The sequence below is a fragment of the Neovison vison genome, chromosome 3, assembly GCF_020171115.1.
Source record: "Neovison vison isolate M4711 chromosome 3, ASM_NN_V1, whole genome shotgun sequence".
NCBI classification, from domain to species: domain Eukaryota; kingdom Metazoa; phylum Chordata; class Mammalia; order Carnivora; family Mustelidae; genus Neogale; species Neogale vison.
In genome coordinates, this window is record NC_058093.1 from 170456127 (window position 1) to 170476131 (window position 20005).

At 40.3% G+C, this 20005-nt stretch overlaps 1 protein-coding gene across 1 annotated transcript in view; it reads right to left on the minus strand.

Moving 5' to 3' along the window:
• Nucleotides 1–20005, minus strand: part of TTC39C (tetratricopeptide repeat domain 39C) — a 104438-nt gene that overhangs the window by 59317 nt on the left and 25116 nt on the right. The window contains exon 2 of the mRNA XM_044243266.1: nucleotides 925–973. Within this exon, the coding sequence (XP_044099201.1) occupies nucleotides 925–973 (49 nt within the window). The remainder of the gene's footprint in view (nucleotides 1–924; nucleotides 974–20005) is intronic.

The window sequence follows — 20005 nt, forward strand, 5'->3', positions numbered from 1 at the left end:
AGGCAGAGAGAGAGAGGGGGGAAGCAGGTGCCCTGCTGAGCAGAGAGCCCGATGCGGGGCTCGATTCCAGGACCCTGAGATCAGGACCTGAGCCGAAGGCAGCGGCTTACTCCACTGAGCCACCCAGGCACCCCCAATAGTTTCTTTTTAAATTATGTATTTGAAAGTGGTTTGTGTTATAGTATACATATTTCTGGGAAAAAAGCACCCAACTTTCTACATTGCCAAGTTTTCTTCAAAGACCTAACTGCAACCTATTCCTTCAATTCCTAAATACTAATATTTAAAAATGTAATAGTAACTAATAAGGTTGAACTCTGCTAATTTAACTTGCTTCCCAGTCCACATTTATTCAATATAATTTTAAAGCAAGCCTTTAGTATCCAAAGTCTGACCTTTTTTGTTTTTTAATCCCTAATGCAATTTTTTGGAAGGGTCTTTGCAATTTTATTTTTATTTAAAAAAATTTTTTTATTGGGAAAAACAGAATACTCTGGAAGGTATAAGCATTTAATTTTTTTAAATAAAGGGAAAGAGAGTATCTCACAGATGCTGGCTAATAGGCAAAACTTTATCAGACTTCTAAATGCTAAAAAGATCTGTATCTATAGGGGCACCTGGATGGCTCAGTCACAGTTAAGCATCTGACTCTTGACTTCGACACAGGTCATGATCTCAGGGTCGTGAAACTGAGCCCCTTACCAGGCTCTGCATTCAGTGGGGTCTGCCTGGGATTCTCTCTCTCCCTCTCCCTCTGCCCTGCACCCCCCACCCTGTGCATATGCCTGCTCTCTAAAATAAATTAAATAAATCTTTAAAAAATTAAAAAAATAAAAGATCTGTTATCTATACAGCTAGTAACTTTAAGACATACTTTATATACTTGTTTCCTTCATGCCAATAGCTCTTCCCATACCAACTTACCAAAAAACTGACGAAGCTGGCTCCAAAACTCATTAACGGGCTATGATTTCTGTTAAGAAAACAAAATAAAATTATTTTTAATGTATACTTTTATAAATATTTGATATATTAGGATTACTATATATTCCTAATAATTGGACCGATAAGCAAAGTCTTAAAGCTGATTCAATTATCCTAAGAAAGGGGCTCCTGGGTGGCTCAGTCAGTTAAGTGCCTGACTACTGATTTCAGTTCAGGTCATGAGCTCAGGGTTGTGAGATCAAATCCCATGCCAGGCTCCACGCTGGGAGTGGAACCTGCTTGAGGCTCTCTCCCTACCCCCCTACCCCTACCCTCGTCTCACCCCACTTGACTCAATTAAAAAAAAAAAAATTATCCTAAGAAAAAGTTGGAGGCAAGGAGGTTCACGGATCTGTCTGCTAAAATAGAACTGCCTGATTCTTCAAAGCAAGGCAAACAAGAAAATCAAATTATAACAGAGACTGCTTTAGTAAACCAACCTGACATCTGCAAACATGTGGCCAACGAAGATGATCAATATTCATTTTAAAAAATGCAAAACATGGGGCACCTGGGTGGCTCACTGGGTTAAAGCCTCTGCCTTCAGCTGAGGTCATGATCCCAGGGTCCTGGGATCAAGCCCCGCATAGGGTTCTCTGCTCAGCAGGGAGCCTGCTTCCTCCTCTCTCTCTGCCTGCCTCTCTGCCTACTTGTGATCTCTCTGTCAAATAAATAAATAAATAAAATCTTTTAAAAGAATGCAAAACATGTTTGAAACTTTACACACATAAAATATTTTTAAAATAGATCAAAGGTTTTTTGTTGTTGTTGTTGTTTTTTAAACCATGGAGCCAACCTTGAAAGTTCACTCATTCCATCAGAACTTTAAGAATGCCTCCCTAGGGTAACACTCTTGGGCCCTCTCCCTCCTCAGGAGCTTTGTATTATCACTCTGTTACCGCTCAATAAACCTTGCTTTGCTGCCCACCAAAAAAAGAAGAAGAACGCCTCCTTCGAGTCAGACACTCCACCACTGTAATAGTCATACAATTACATATGTAAGCCAAAGAGAAACTAAATCAAACTAATAATAATTCAACGAATAAAGGAGTATAAACTGTCCACTTCAAATCACAACCAGTGCAAAATCCAAATGTCTGTACATTTCACCAGAAGAGAAAACAAGTGGTAACTGCCTTCTTGAAGTAAAATAACTTTGCTGATTTTTTTAATTATGTAAGATAACATATGGTCATTCTAAAAAAAGGAGAGAACAATGCATTTAGTTAATCCCCTACAGGAAATTTAGTTTGTGTCCAAAGAGAATGTGTGTTTGGGGGTGGGGGGTGGGGAGCATGAGCACGGGTGTGTGTGTGTGTATATACGTACACACATATAGCCAATGCGTGTATCAGATGAACGTCTTGTACCTATGTATTTTCAGGCAAGTCCAATATATTCTTGGGATATATTGCTAGAGATAGCTTTACTGAGTCAAACAGTATGTATACCTATTTTCCTCTTCTGCGGGGAGTGAGTGAGGAAGCAAGGAGAGGGAGGAAGGTAGGAGAAAGAGGAAGGGCAGCAAGGAACCCAATTTATTTGGAATATCTAGGTTCTGCTACAATTCCCCCCCCTCTATTTAGTACTCACTCAAATTCTACAATGAACAACAATTTGTCTACCCCCACCTAAGAGGATCCTAAACCAACAAGAAAAATTGTAGGAAGGTCAACTCATTTGTGAAGAATCCCCCACCAGCCTTCACATCCCTAAACCCACTAAACCCAGCTCGAGCAGCACATCTGGAGCCCGGTGCCACACCTGCCACCCCTCCACCACGAGGCAGAGCAGATGGCAATTCTCCCAGCCCGTGGCTCTGCGTGGACATACCATTACAGGCTCCCAACCTAATTTGGTTTGCTTATGAGCGTCCCCTCTAAAATATTATTTTCTGCCTCTTAGCCCTTATCATGCCTTACACACAAAAGGCTTCCAACAAATGCGAACCAGTGAAGGAATGGAAGGCAGAGACCCCTGCCTTTCAGGAACAAACACGTCTCAATCATGGGCTCCAGTGCCTCCCCTTTCCTTGCCAACACGTTAGCCACCTTGATGCCGGAAAGATGAAAGCTCCTTGCTCTGGACTAAAATTAGGTTTCTGAGAGCCAAGGCTATTAATTATTCATGGTACGCTAGCCTGGTCCTCAGTACTTCACATACCATCGCAGGGGGAAAGCCAGCCCCATGGGAGTGCTCTTCCCTCCCTGATGCAAAGTTTCCACAAACCTCGCAGCATCTAGGACATCAGACCTTGTACCCAGCACAATAAGCAGACCACTAAACACGCACAACCCCCCCCCCCACAGGCTGCACAAGACCTGTCGTTTTAGGACTTTAACAAGGTTCACTTGACTTTTTAAGCTCCATTAATTTACCTCATCTTGGTCACTTTGGCCCAGAGATGTGTTTCTACATAAAACTCACTCACTCGGGGATTTGGAAATGTTCCCTAGGAGTACAAGTCTCATTACTTTAAAACTAGAGCTAAGGAAGCAGAGAAGAGGCTCCTCGCTCACCACAATATGCTCACACTGGGAACCAATTAACAACGACCCAAACTCAAAGGGAGTGCGGATATTATGTAAAGACTGAGTATAAAGATAAGCATTAGAACCAGAACACAAACCTTCCTAAATACTAGGAAATCTACAAGAACAGAGGTGAGGACAAGTGAAACAGACCACCTGGTAAAAACCCCCCTTATTTAAAAGAAGGGAGGCTATAAGTATAAAAACATATACATATTTGCTAATACTGAAAAACAATGGTGTGGAATAACCTATAATTTTAAAAAAATGGATACCTACAAGGTGAGAGAAGGAACAGGGAAGAAGAAACAAGGATAGAAACAAGGCTTCTCTATAGTGTAAACATTGAAACCATGTAAATACTGCATATCATAACATTATAATAACACAACCCCTAAAAAGTAAAATTAATGCAAATCCAGTTGGTAAAATAACCACACAGAATTATTCCAAGTGATGTTAGAACACAATAGTCTAACAGTGCACTTTGAAATACCCTTAAAAACAGACCTCAGAAGATGGCAAAAAAAAAAAAAAATTGTTTTCAATAATCATATCCTCACCAGTCAACTTGGTATTGTCCTTCTAAGGCTGCTGGGGCTGTAGTCTGTGATAAAGTAACATGGAGGTATGTCGGTGTTTGTTGGGACTCAGGGCTTCGTGCACAGGAAAAAGAATGAAGTTAATTAAAAATCTTATAGCCTAGACTAAGAACTCATCTTTAAAAAATACTTATTTTCTGTCTACTGAAGAAGCCTAGAAATAACACCACCAGTAGCACTGAGAATGCTTAGTACCTTCTCTAAATACATTCAGAAAAAGAGCCCGTGGCTCTTTGAAGAAATGACATATTCCAGGGCAGGGATAAGAAATGTTCAGGAAGAGCCTGGAATAGCTTATTATAGCAGAAAGCAAGGAAACTTAAAAGCTATAGAAGCATCTTGAAGAGGTTCCCACTATGCAAACATGGGACAATTTAATTCCTAATGAAGGTAAAAACAGCAATGGATTGAAACATCAAATATGAATAAATGGTAAGTCCATAATGGTACTTTTAATTAAAAACAAAACAACAAAACCCCTCTGGTTGTTTATGGAAGATCCTAAGGAACGAACTCATTGTTTTGGAAAGGGATTTAAAAGAAGAGAACAGGGGCTCCTGGGTGGCTCAGTGGGTTAAGCCTCTGCCTTCAGCTCAGGTCATGATCTCTGGATCCTGGGATCAAGCCCCATGTCGGGCTCTTGGCTCAGCCGGGAGCCTGCTTCTCCCTCCCTCTCTGCCTGCTGCTCTGCCTACTTGTGATCTCTCTCTGTCAAATTAAATAAATAAAATCTTTTTTTTAAAAAAAAAAAAAAAGAAGAGAACAAACAAGCATGTACCCTGTTTTTTCTCTAGGGACTCAGACTAATGAATTAGCTGGGTGGGAGGGCAGTCTTTTTACAAAAATATCCTGGGATAATAAATGAAAAGCAAAAGATACAATCAGTGTTTCATTTTGCAGCTCCTAATGAAGTAATGGACCTGGGCAATGACTGTAGAGACAAGGGAACATATTAAACAGCACCATGCTGATAGGATCAGCAATAGCCAAGCTGTGGAAAACTCTACAGGACAAAAATCCTAGTTTCCTCAATGACAATAAAAAAGTACTTAAGGAGAGGGAAGAAATGGAAAGGGACTCTCCAAAATAAAAGGTATAGAATACAATTAAAGACAGAGACACATCAAATAAACACACACACACACCCCAATTCGAATAGGAAACGAAAATCAAAATAGCATCAAGCCACTAAGAATCTAAGGATAAAACTAACAGAGATGTATAATACTGCCACACTGAAAACTCAAAACATTACTTAAAAATAATAATAATAATAAAGACCTAAACCAGGGTTGTTGTTGTTGTTGTTGTTGTTGTTGTTTGGTAAATCTTTTTTTTTTTAAGATTTATTTATTTGACAGAGAGAGGTCCCAGGTAGGCAGAGAGGCGGGGGGGGGGGCGGGGGGGGAGTGCGGGGAGCGCGAGGAAGCAGGCTCCCCGCTGAGCAGAGAACCCGATGCAGGGCTCAATGCCAGGACCCTGGGATCACGACCTTTGCCAAAGACAGAGGCTTAACCCACTGAGCCACCCAGGCACCCTAATTAGGGTTTCTTAACATTTTGGGTCAGGTAATTTTTTCTTGTGGGGGCTGTCCTAGGAGTTGTAGGATGTTGGGTGGGATCCCTATTCTTGGTCTACAAGATGCCAGTAACACACAGCCACTCTTCCACCATAAATGTGACAATAAGAATGTCTCCAGACTTTGCCAAACGTCCTGGGAACAAATCGACCCTGCTTGAGAAACACTAATCTCAATACAGAGATATACGGTTCATATGGGTTGGAATTCAACATTGCTACAATGTTAATTTCTCTTAAACTGAACTATAACTTCAATGCAAGCTAAAGCAAAATCCCTGGTGTGTGTTTATGCTGTGTACATGTGTCTTGTACCTGCTGTGTGTGTGTATTAAAAAGTTGAATCTAAAAATCTACATGGAAAAGAAAAATACTTGCAATGGCCAAACCAAATTTGAAGAACAACGATAAAGCTGAAGACCTAATATCAAAACTTAATTAAAATTAAGAATTGCATTCACTCAGAGATTAAAAAAGAAAAGTCACAGAGTAGGAGAAGACAATTAAATATATTTATCCAACAAAAAGCTCATCTTCAGAATATATAAAGAATTCCCACGAATCAGTAAAAAAACACAACACCACTAAAAACAGCAAAAGTCTTTACTAGGCCCTTCACAAAAGAGGATATCTTAAAGTCAATAAGCATATTAGAAAGTGCCGAAGAGCACTGGTTATCAGGGAAATACAAATTAAATTCACAATGAGATTCTACCATGCTCTCATCAGACTGGCCATACTTGCAAGGACTAACACTACCAAGTGTTAATGAGAATGTGGAGCAACTGGAACTCTCATACACCGTTTAGCAGTATCTACTAAAGCTAAAACACATGCCTACCTGTGATCTAGTAACTTCGCTGCTCGATATATGTATCATATACATATGTATATATACACATATACACACATGTATATATGTGTACATATAAATGCATATATGTACACATGTATGTACGTGTGTACACACACACCCCAGAACTGAATTATTACTATGCCCGCAAAAGATATGTATGGCATGGTACCCGAATGTTTATAGCAGCAATGTCCACAGTAGCCAAACTATGGAAAGAACCTAGAGTCCATCAACAGATGAATGGATTAAGAAGATGTGGTATACACAATGGAATACTATGCAGCCATCAAAAGAAATGAAATCTTGCCATTTGCGACAACGTGGATGGAACTAGAGTGTATCATGCTTAGTGAAATAAGTCAAGTGGAGAAAGACAACTATCATATGATCTCCCTGATATAAGGAAGTGGTGATGCAACATGGGGGCTTAATGGGGTAGGAGAAGAATAAATGAAACAAGATGGGACTGGGAGGGAGACAAACCATAAGTGAGTCTTAATTTCACAAAACAAACTGAGGGTTGCTAGGGGGAGAGGGGTTGGGAAAAGGGGGATGGGATTATGGACATTGGGGAGGGTATGTGCTTTGGTGAGTGCTGTTATGTGTGTAAACCGGGCAATTCACAGACCTGTACCCCCGGGGATAAAAATATATTATACGTTTATAAAAAATAAAAAAATAAATAAATAAAAATAATTTTAAAAAATAATAGAAATTTTTAAAAAAGATATGTATGGCATGGTAATAGTACTATTCACAGTAGGCTCAAAGTGGAACAAATAATTGCAGTATATTCATTCAATGAAACAGAATAGTTCCCAGCTAACAAACTCCTGCTAAATATAATAACATGAATCAATTTCATAGATAATGTTGAGTGAAAAAAGCCAGACACAAGATTATAGGATTCCATTGATATGAAGTTCAAAACTACTGTTCCGCCCTCTGTCATCAGAGGGCGGAATTACTCACTGAGGAGGAGCTCAAGGGAAGATGCTCCTGGAATGGTGGAAACATCCTAGAACTTTATCTGGGCTTAAGTAGTTATACTGCGGTGTTTATCCACATATACATTCTTCACTATATGTAAGTTTTTCCTTATGAAAAAGAAAAAAATTAAAGAGAAAAAAATTCAGATAAATAATCACTGAATGCATTTGATTAGATCAATGAATTATTAATTTATTAAGTATGGCTACATTTTCAAAACAATTTTTTAGAGAGGTTTGCAAAAATATTTACAGATGAAATGATGACTGGGACTTGCCTCGAATACAAATTGAGGTAAGAGTATTAAAAGTGAGCAGAAGTACAGATAAAACATGATTGGCCATGACTTAATGCCTAAGGCTAGCTGACCAAAACATGGCAATTAATGATTTTTATGTACTTAAGAAGATATAGGATATTTTCAAAACAAAAAGTTAAAAAGAAAAAAAAAAAAGTTAAAAAGCAAACACAAATCAAAAATTCTCTGCAAAAGAGGTCTTTTGGAAATTTTTTTTTTTTTTAAGATTTTATGTATTTGAGAAAGAGAAAGAGAGAGGATGAGCTGGGAGCAGAAAGAGAGGGAGAAGCAGGCTCCCCACGGAGTAGGGAGCCCCAATCTGGGACTTGATCCTAGCACCCTGGGATCATGACCTGAGCCTAAGGCAGATACTTAACCTACTGAGCCACCCCGGTGCCCCTGGAATCCTTTTTGATGAGAAGTCTTATTATGGTCATTGCCATTGTTTTCTTTTTGAAAATGGACCACCAGTAGAAATAAAACGGCTCTAGATTTTTCTCTCTGTATATGGAGTCTCCCAAAGGCAGAAACCCTGTTGCAAATACCGAGGAGCAACTGATGATCTTTTCCTCAATTCATCAACACTGCCAAAGTTTAAAACACATTTTTCTAGGATATTAAAACCCGGGATAATGAAAACTCCTGAAATACAGCAGAAGATAATATATGCACTTGATTTTCAAAGGAGCATTTTTTCCTTTAATAAATGGGCATAATTATTATCAGTCAGGCCCTAACAGAATATGCTTTTTCAAATGGGATTTTAACCTAACACAATGGCAAGTGGCTGGAATTTTTTAAACTTCTGATATTTGTGAAAATGTTCTGTATTTATATGATGTTGAGTTCTTAGAAGGATTCCCCAAAAGGACTTTTCTCCCCTTCATATGTGCAGGGAGATTGGACTTTGTGCATTAACAAGTTGATCCAGGGCCACGTGAAGCTAATCAGCCATGGCAATCAACCTCACCTTTGGCGGTAGCCCCGAGATCCCAGATTGAGGATCAAAGAAATAATCATAAATTCACTCCGTGCTGCTCTTTAAGGGGGCTATGCCTTTTCTGTGACCCAGGCTGCTCATGGGACCCATGATGTTTTTAAAAATCACAGGTCCTTAGGGTGCCTGGCTGGCACAGTTGGTTAAGTCTGACTCTTGATTTTAGCTCAGGTCAGGAGATCAGGCCCCCTGCCGGGCTCCACGCTGGGTGTGGAGCCTGCTTAAGATTCTCTCTCCCTCTGCCTCTGCCCTTCCTCCCTCTTCTTCCCCACCCCTTAAAAAAAAAATCAGCAGTTCCAGAGCATGATAGGAGCAAGTAAGGTACTGAATGCTTGCATAGATGTCACTGTCCTTGCCTTCAGAAACAAAACTTTTGCTAACACGACAAGTGATATCCTGTGCTCTGTCTCGTGTCTCTATGTGCTCTAAATGGGACAAAACTGTCAGTACTGTCAGTACTTCATTTTTCTCTGAAAGTAAACAGTGCCAACAGAAGAAAAAAGCTAAGTGCAGGAAGCCACTCACTGTAGCATTATCTGGGACAGAGAAAACCTAAAAAACTGTCCACATGGGGGAAAGCTTCATGACACTGGATCTGGAAATGATTTCTTGGATAGGACACCAAAGGCACAGGCAGCAAAAGTAAAAATAAATAAATAAATAAAAATAAAAAATAAAAACTGGACTGTATCAAAATAAAACCTGTCCATCAAAGACATGATTTACAGTGAAAAGGCAACTGCAACCCACAGAATGGGAGAAAATATTTGCAAATTATCTGGTAAGGGGTTAATATCCAGACTATGTAAGTAACTCCTATGACTCAATAACAATCAAAGATAACCTAATTAAAAGACATTTCTCCAAAGAAGATATACAAACAGCCAAAAAGCACATGAAAAGATGCTCAATATCACTGATCCCTGGGGAAATGCAAATCAGAACCATGATGAAATGCCACCTTACATCCATTTGGATGGCTGTGATGAGAGGAAGGAAAGAACATGGAAGTGTTAATGAGAATGTGGACAAATGGGAACACTTGGGCACTGCAGGAGGGGATGTAAAATTGTGCAGCCTTGTGGAAAACAGCAGAGCAGTTCCTTAAAACATCAGACATGAAATTTTCCACCCCTGCGTATATGCCCCAAAGCACTGAAATCAGGAACTCCAACAGATGACTGTATGCCCATGTTCCAGCACCGTTACTCAGAAGAGCCACTAAGGAAGATGAATGGATAAATAAAATGCACACAAAATCAGGTATACATGTATAATGGAATATTATTCAGCCTTAAAAAGGAAACTGACTCATGCTGCAACGTAGATGAGTCATGAGGACGTTACGCTACATGAAACAGGGCAGTCTCAAGAAAGTACTGCACAAGTCCACGTACACGAGGTACCCTTAGGAATCCAGTTCAGAGAGACAGGAAGTAGGATGGTGGTTGCCAGTGGCTGGGGGTAGGGAGGAATGAGAAGCTGCTTAGTGGGCACAGAGTTTCAGTTTTGCAAGAGGAGGTCTGGCAATGGTTCGAACCACAATGTCAATGTATTTAACTAAATGGCATCCTTAAAAGTGGTTCAAATGGAAAATACCATGTTATGTATATTTTATCGCAATCAAAAAATTTCCGAAAATGGACAGAAAGCCTGCAAGAGAGTAACCTAGAATAACCTAGAAAAATGCCTGTGACAGAATATAATGTAAAAACAAAAGTTCTGTGTTCACTATGTTCCAATACGTACAGACAATTAAAAGAAAATGAAAATACTTGTTGTGGGGGAGGGCAGTAAGATTAATGGTGATTTGAGTCAATGTTAAGTGTATGAATGTGGGATGATAAACAGTCACGACAAAGGCTGCACTAATCATCTGTTTCAATAACGGCATCGTAGACACACTCCCTACATTTAGACACCTTTTAGAGAGGGAAAAAAAATGCATCACTTAAGTCAATTTACTTGTTCTAAATACTGCGTGATTCAGTTGTTGCTTTGATACAATTTCTCAACAGAACAGAGCATCCAGCCAACCAAACAGAATAATGGGGCGATTCAAGAGCAAAACAGACAAAGTTGCGTGGGAGTGAGCTATTCACTCAATGGCAAGCCTGGGCCCAGCTGTGGCCCAGCATACTGTGAGCGTGGGACAAGGGGACAAAGGGTCGCCAATGGAGAGAGATCCTTACAGGAGGTGATGCCCCGAAACGGTCTGATGGTTTTCCAAAAATGAATGCAAATGATTTGGAGATTGCTTTTCATAGTGTCTATGTAAGTAATGTAAATAAGATTTTTAAATGCATCCCCTTCAAAATATTTAAAAAAAAAAAAAAAAAGGAAGCCAGCCAATAAGCCAACTAGAGACACAGAGTTCTTGCTTTTTGAACTAATTATCTTATTGAAAAATTTTCTCCATTTTTCACAGGAAAATCTTCCCTCTATCATGCTGACTTCTCCTACCCTGCCAAGAAAAAAAAATAAGAAACTCCTTATTACAAAGCCTTCTAGCAAAAGGAGAGTTAAAGACTGAAGTATGCCAAAGTCAGTACAAAATAGGTAAAGGCTGGGGCTGTCTAAATCTCACAGGACACCGGCCACCTGCATGTAGACCTGCTAACTTGTCCTCGAGGATCCTGGCCTATTCCCTCAATTTCACCGTCCTGTGTTTCAAGTCCTCGAGTACATGGTGTTAACGAACAATAGAGATTTAATGGACTCTTCCGCAATGCACTACGTCTTCCAAATAGACTGAACTTCCTTTTCGACACCACTCTGCAATGGGAAGCCACTACGGTGGGCTGGTTGAAGAGCTCCATCTTGATCTGAAGACAGCAGAACGATAGAGAAAGGAACGCCTGCCCTACCAGAGCCAAAGAGAGGGACTGTTTTTATCACTCGCCAGCTAAAGAGACGAGAAGATTCATCTAGGCGTCTACTATGCAAGGGACCAAGAACAGCAATGTTTCCAGCCCTTGTTCTTGTGGCATTTTCTCAACAAATGGGCTTGCATGACAGCGCCTGCCCCCTGTGCAGGAAGACCAAAGGTGCCTCCATAGTGATGAGGGAAAGGCTCCAGCCCATGGGTCTAGCAAGAAAAGTGCCCTCTTCCCTCAGATGGCAGCCGTGGAAAATAAAGGTGACAAAGTTCATTTGAAAGGTTTTTCTTGACGTGATTTGTAATAGTTATTAAGAACATTCCTCAAAACCGGAAAACTCTAATTGATTCTGAAAGTATCTTAGTTACGAAGTCCTACAAAGGCTCCCTTCATGTAGGACACAGAGCATCCCTAGAGGTCCCCCGTACGAATGGACAGCATTGGTACAAAGCTCCCTTTTGAAGCCTGTTACAAATCAGATTATAATATAAATTAATTCTCAGGTACCAGCCTGTTAAGCATCCAACTCTGGATTTTGGCTCAGGTCATGATCTCGGGGTTGTGAGACTGAGCCCCATGTCGGGCACCATGCTGGATATGCAGCCTGCCTGGGATTCCCTCTCTCTCTCTGCCCTTCCCCTTCACCCCTGCCCCTGCCCCCCAGGTTCATGCTTGCTCTCTTAAAAAAATAAAAAAGGAATAGCAGTGGATCTATCCCATTCACGGTTCATTCTCCAGGTCCATGCCCCCCGCTGCTCCACATGTCCTAAGTCTCCAGGAGAAATTTCCAATTTTAAAGCACCTTCCTGCAGTGTGTGGCCAACTCTGAGCCTGTTCAGTGAAGGGTTGAACTGTCAATCCTATCCAAGTCAAACAAGTATGAGAGTGATGAACAAATCAGGCCCAGCCACAAACTATACAATTTACTATCAAAGTCAAATAATAGATGGCTTTCCACATCACTCCTTTCAATTCTCCAACAATTTAGATTGAGAACCATAAATTTTATTTTCAAAAAACGAAAGCATGTTTTTAAAAAGCAGGATATTTACATACACCTGGGTGGCTCAGTCTTAAGCAACTGCCTTCAGCTCAGGTCATGATCCCAGGGTCCTGGGATCGAGTCCTGTATTGGGCTCCCTGCTCAGCAGGGAGACTGCTTCTCCCTCTCCCTTTGCCCCTCCCCCTGCTTGTGTTCTCTCTCTGACCAATAAAATCTTTTTAAAAAGCAGGATATTTGGGGCACCTGGGTGGCTCCATGGGTTAAAGCCTCTGCCATTGGCTGAGGTCATGATCCCAGGGTCCTGGGATCGAGTCCCCCATCGGGCTCTCTGCTCAGCGGGGAGCCTGCTTCCTCCTTGCTCTCTGCCTACTTGTGATCTCCATCTGTCAAATAAATAAATAAAATCTTTAAAAAAAAAAACAAAGTATTTAATTATAAAATCACATAGCCATTATCTTAACCAGATAATGTTCTGCAGTTTAAAACAAAGTAAATGAGAAGTGATGTCTTCTCTACATTAGGCTGAAAGAAGAACTCTTAACAAATCTACTTTTGTTTTGTTCATCCACTCAGAATATACTCACTGCACACCAAGTATACAGTAGGCACTGTGCTATGCAGTGAAGAAACAAAGATGAATGAGACCATGCGAGCTCTTTACGGAAGCTAATAAGTCCAGTCCGGCTGCTGGAAACATTCCAGTAATAATAAAAGGTGCTGCAAAGTGGGCAGATGGTTGCTACTTTCACACAAAGTCATCCTGCATCACCCCATTTTTTGTGGATGAACAAGGCTCCCTCTAATACCATATGTGAGGAAATCCATAAGCAGCTACTTGCCATCTTTGATTCCCTCTTTTCTCGTGCTTTTTAAAAGGACATATTAATAAACCTCCAATCACCCTTTTCCATTATCTCTATATTTTAAAATCTCTGCAGAGAAATATTTGGTATTTGCCCCACTACTTGTTTTCATAAATATAAGTCCCGAGAGCAGACATACCATCTCTGCCCTGTGTCCCTGTCCTGACCGCACAGGACAGAACCTGGCGTCTGAACAGGCCCCCGACATAGATCTGTTAGCAAACCAACCATCTCCCGCAGAATCCACGCTTCACGGCATTTCCTCTAACGGACCTGCCTCCACAGGTGCCACAACATTACAGGATATAAGGCTGTCCTCAACCTGAGCCCAGAAAAACTGCTTTTGCTCACAAAAAATAAAGGTGCTTGCTTCCTCTATCAGAAAGGAGCAGTAGGGGAATTTCATGAAAAGGCTCTATTCTTACTTTTCAAGCACAGTTCAAAGCATGATCCTTGGGGAACTTTCTATCTGAAGGACAGCAGGTGTCTAGAAACCCTGATCATCAGTCACTTCGTTTATGACACAGTGTCTGGAACAGGTCCAGTCTTCTGTTCAGACCTCTGCTATGGGGGAACCACTCTTCTTGGGGCGAAGGGAGCCTGAAGCACACCACCAGCTGGCCACTCCACTTATGATGCCACTCCACTTATGATGAGGGACACCTCCAGGCCCCGGGATTGCTGGTCCCCAGGGAGCAGCCGCTCCTGTGTTTGCAGCAATTTCAACACTCATGGCCCCTTGGAGCATCTTTCCATTTGCTGTTAGAGGAAGCAGCCTTGCCTCTTGTCAGAGAAAGACTTTGTACGTGGCCAGTGGGTACCACGGATTCACGAAAGATTCTACTGTAAGTGGTGAAGCCATCAGCTGCGGCAAGCACGGGGGCATCTAGGGGGCAGGGGGATACGCCACTGGGGGAGTGGGGGTGGGGGGAGGCGACGCTGCAGCACAGAGACCCAAGCAGGGGTCTTGGGCATTCCCTACACCTTGACCTAGTTAATTATCTACGAGCATATAATTAATAAGACACTGTACCCGGCACTGGAAAAAAGTAACCAGGCCCTGGATCCTCCCATCCTATGGACCACTGCTCTGATGGATGCCTTTCCGGACAGACGTTCATGAAGGATACATCTCCTGCTTAGGTCAAGATGCCCTTCAAAGCCACTGCGGTGTTTTAAAAGATAAAGAGCTTCTGTAAGTGCACAGCAAAATCAGAATTGCACTTTCCAGGCTTGTCTCTGGCATCCCTGCAAAGGAAAAGCTAGCAGCAGAACTCTGAACTTGGGGAGGAGGGTGATTTAGGGAACCACCCCCAAGGAAAAATGGTGAGCGGGGCAGAGGACACAGAGGTTTCAGCTGGGCTGGAGGCTGGGGAGCCTGAGGCCGGACTGCTGAGAGCCACCTCTCAGAGCCCCAAATGGTGGCCCAGCACCCAGCAGGCAAGGCCCATGAGATGAGAGGAAGAAAGCCTGCAAAAGGGGGAAAAAAAAAAAACCAACAAAGCTGAATAAGAGCCAGAAACACCAGTCTGGCCCTGAGTCCCCATCTTTTAATTTCCAAATGCTTTCCTGAGTTAGAATTAATATGATAGACTACTTAGGAAGCTGATATTTAGAAAATAAAAAGAAAGTTTGTCTTGCTACATGCAAAACAACAAAACTGGGCTGCTTTGTTATACAGTACACAAAAATAAACTCAAAATGGACTCAAGACCTAAATGTAAGACCTGAAACCATTAAACTCCTAGAAGAAAATATAGGCAGTAATCTCTAGACCTTTGCAATATTTTTCTGGCTCAGTCGCCTCAGGCAATGAAAACAAAAGCAAAAATAAACAACTGGAACTACACCAAAATAAGAAATGAAAACCATGGGCAAACAAAAAGGCCACCTACTGAAGGGGAGAAGATACTTGCAAAGGCTACATCCCATAAGAGGTGAATAGCAAAAATATAAGAACTCCTACAACTCAACACCAAAAAAATAAATAATAATCCAAAAAAAAAAAAAAAAATGGACAGAGCCTCTGGATATTTTTCAAAGAGCACAAAGGGCCAAGAGAGACACATGAAAAAATGCTCAACATAACTAATCATCGGGGAAACGCAAATCAAAACCACAGTGAGATCTCACCACACACCAGTCAGAATGGCTAATAGCAAAAAGAAAACAAGTGTCAGCAGTGGAGAAATGGGAACCCCTGTGCACTGCTGGTGGGAACGTAAATTGGTGCAGCCACAGTGGAAAACAGTATGGCGGTTCCCCAAAAAATTAAAAAGAGAAATACCATGCAATCCAGTAACTCCACTTCTTGGTATTTATCCAGATAAAGCAAAAGCACCAATTCAAGCACCACACATGCTCTCCTATGTTTACTGCAGCACTACTGACAATAGCCCAGCTATGGAAGCAACTAATCTGAGTGCCCACGGATAGGTGAGTGAATAAGGAAGATGTGGCATGTGCGTGCGCGCACACACAAACATATATACACATGGAATATGACTCAGCTATAAAAAAGAATGAGATCTTGCCATGTGCAAGATGAATCCAGAAAGCATTACACTAAGTGAGATAAATCAGACAGAAAAAAAAATACCATATGATTTCACTCATATGTGGAATCTGAAAAACAAAACAAATGGACAAACAGAACAAATTCTCAAATACAGAGAACAAACTGGTGGTCGCCAGCGGGGAGGGGAGTGGAGGCGTAAGTGAAGGGGAGTAAGAGGAAAATATTAACAATTCTAACATAAGCCACAGGAATAAAAAGTACAGCACAGGAAATACAGCCAACAATATTGTCTGGTGACAGGTGATTTATCATTTATCATGGTGAGCACTTCAAAAATATATATATATAGTTGTTGAATCACTACATTCTCCACCTGAAATATAATACTGAACATCAAATATACTTCAACAAAAGCATTTTGTCTTGAGACAAGACAGGGGAAATACAAAAGGTTCCCATTTGATTTCCTTTTCCATTATTACTTAATCCTGTAAAATTTCCAAGTCAAAATGCAAACAGTGAGAAGGGAAGATCATGTTCTCTTGTTGTGGGCTTTGGCACACGGGGTTCCCCTGCATGAGTCACTGACCTTCTACCTCTGTCTTCACCGAGCAACTGCTCATCCTCCAGGCTTTGGTCCAAAAAGTACTGGTTTGCAGACCTCCCTTCCTGGTCCCTCCCATCAGGCTGGAGCCTTCCAGCTCTGGGCGCGTGCTGCTGCTTGGCCTTCGCCTACTGCTGCTTTTCCCTCCTGAATGGTACCCAGCCCAGAGGAGGGCATCCAGAATGCCCTAGAGGCATACATGAATGAATGAATGAGAGAGAGAATGAATGGGTGGCAGGACAAAGGAGCAACTAAAAGGTGGCAGAGAGAGTGGCTGTGTGACAGGGGAGATTACTTCTTTTTATGTTGTAAAGCTGTTCTACTGAATGAAGAAATTAAGTAGTGCCTACCATAGAGCAGGTAAAAGATGAATATTTACTGAACGAAGTTAACAAATCATGAATTAGTCTAGATAAAGAAAAAACCTTTTCCATGCCTAAGAAGTTACTTCTAAAAACAGCATTAACTGTTGCATAGTTTCAGGAGTCTACAAAATGCTTGAAGTAATTTGCTTATTGTTAACTCTCCTTAAAAAAAAATCATTCTACAAGTGTATTTCTTGAAATGTTCACCTGTAGGATTCTGAAAATTGTTTATGGTGGCATTATAAAGGCATGGTTTTTATTGAACTTCAGAATTTTCATTTTTATTTTTATTATTTATTTATTAACATATAATGTATTATTTGCTTCAGGGGTACAGGTCTGTGAATCACCAGTCGTACACAATTTGCAGCACCCACCATAACACATACCCTCCCCAGTGTCCATCACCCAGCCACCCTTTCCCTCCCCCTGGCAACCCTCAGTTAGTTTCCTGACATTAAGAGTTTCTTATGGTTTGTCTCTCTCTCTGGTTTCATCTTGTTGCATTGTTCCCTCCCTTCCTTTATGATCTTGTGTCTTTTTTCTCAAATTCCTCATATCAGCGAGATCACATGAGACAATGTGATAATTGTCTCTCTCCGATTGACTTACTTTGCTTAGCAAAATACCCTTTAGTTCCATCCACGTTGTTGCAAATGGCAAGATTTCAGCAGGCTGGTTTTTTTTTTAATATATGACTACATAATAGTCCATTGTGTGTATGTGTATGTGTGTGCATACACATGTGTGTATATATATATGCACACACATACACACATATATATCACATCTTCTTTATTAAAGGCAGCTTCTTAAACTAGGACTCCTTTTATTACATAATCATAAAATTTTCCCTTGAGTTGGCAAACATCTTGAGAACTACATAATTATGGATTGAAATGTTCATTTTATAACTATTTTAAATTTTTAATAATTTAAAATTTAATTACTTGTAGAATATATTCTTCATGAAAAAGCATAAGAGAAAATAACAAATCTATTTTCCCCTGACATACTTACAGTCAGTCCCAGACTAAAAAGAATTTCCTGCATTTGAAAGTCCACTTAAGAAAAAAATTAACTCAAAATGGCAATCACGGATATTTCCCATGTAAATGGTCTCTTAAGAGATACTGTTCTGATTTTTTTTAATGAACACAATTACAACGCACCAAAAGGAAGCAGCAGCTACTCAAAGTTTCACTAAAACTAACTTCTTTTCTGGAAAAACAGAGGTAGGAAAAAAGTTACCTGTTTCAACAAAAACTTTACATTTAATTCAAATTCTATCACATCATTCTTTTTAAAATAAGTAATTCAAATCAGAATGGTCAAGACCTTCAATTTCCCACTCCTATCAGTATGACTGCCTACAGACTATATGCCCCTTGCATAAATGAAGAAGGGCAGCAAATAGAAACACATCTATTTCATGAACTCAGAAACAGGTAACTCAACTGAATTTAACAAAAGCTAGTCACAAAAGTTCTTAAATGCTTAGGCAACTATCAAGTGTCTGAGAGTTTATCAAGTATTTCAAAATCACATGATAGAACATATTTGGGAAAGCAGACATAGCAAGCTCACGAACTTCTTTGTCTCACACAAATTATCAAACTATAAAGCTGCATTCATATCTATTCCAGTAGAGACATTATCAGATCACAAAACCACAGATAGATGTCACAGATCAAATCTATGTACAAGAGATTCTGTTCAATGGAATGAAATTTTTTTTCTGCCAGATTAAAGTTGCTGTGAGGATACCTGGGAAAGCTACAGTGCAGATAAAAACAAGCAGGCAATGTATCCAATAAACATGGCTAAATGAATAAGCTCCTGTTCTACCGTTTCTTTGCCTTCCTTTAGTGGTCCTGTCTGCAATACAGAGCTATTATATTTTACAACGATCTGTTATGATTCCAAATATTAACACCAGGAGATATTTCCTTCTTCAGCTGTTTTCTTAAGTACCAAATATTTCCTTTAAGTCCAGTATTGGAACTATTATGGAAATAGCTAGTGACACCCCCGCTCCAGATTTTCTGAAGAAATGCAGTGTATAAAATATTGATCAATTGCTTTTCTAAGAATATGGGTCTTATTACCAAAAAAAAGGTATCAAATCAAGCTGCATATAAGCAAGAGTTCATTTGGTTTTGCTGCTGTTGTGATAACACAGGCTTTCCTCTGCACCATCTGTCTTCCTGCTACAAAAAGAAATAACGAAGCAGGGGGAATTACTGTAAGTCAAAGAAGGATACAGATGCCATGATTTCTGAGAAGAAAAAAGGGTATCACATACATACTGAAGTTGAATATTAAGAACTCAAAAACTCATAAAAACTCACAATTTAAGAAAGGAATTCTGAGCTCAACACATTTTAAACTGTGAAATTTATTAAGCTAAAGCTATGAGTGTTATGCTAAAATTCTGTCATTTAGAAGCTAACATTGAAACAGCTAAATATTTCAGTAACAAATAGCCACTAAATTTTGAGACACAAAATTCAAACTATTTAAAATTAAAACACATTCAAATGGATTTTTCCTGAAGTAGTATGGTGCACATGTTACTTTGCTCACAGGCATTCAAACACGCAACATTACAGTGGCTGATGGGAACGAAAACTGGTGCAAACCTTTCAGAAAGTTCTCCATCTTTCAAGAAAATTAAAAATAGCTCTGAGAGTCTACTCTATGAAAAATGAAATGCAGAAAAGTAATTTTACATAAAGGTGTCTGCTGTAGTATTATATATAGTATTGTCATTACCAAGACCCACTGACTCCTGAACTCAGGAATGATCTCCTGAACTCAAGACTGCTCTCCTGAACTCAGGAAACTCCTAGAAGTTTCTGCATAACTGTCCATTTCACCTTTTAGAAACTAAGGAATTGCTGGACAGGAAAAGAAACATTTGAGGACAGAAAGCTC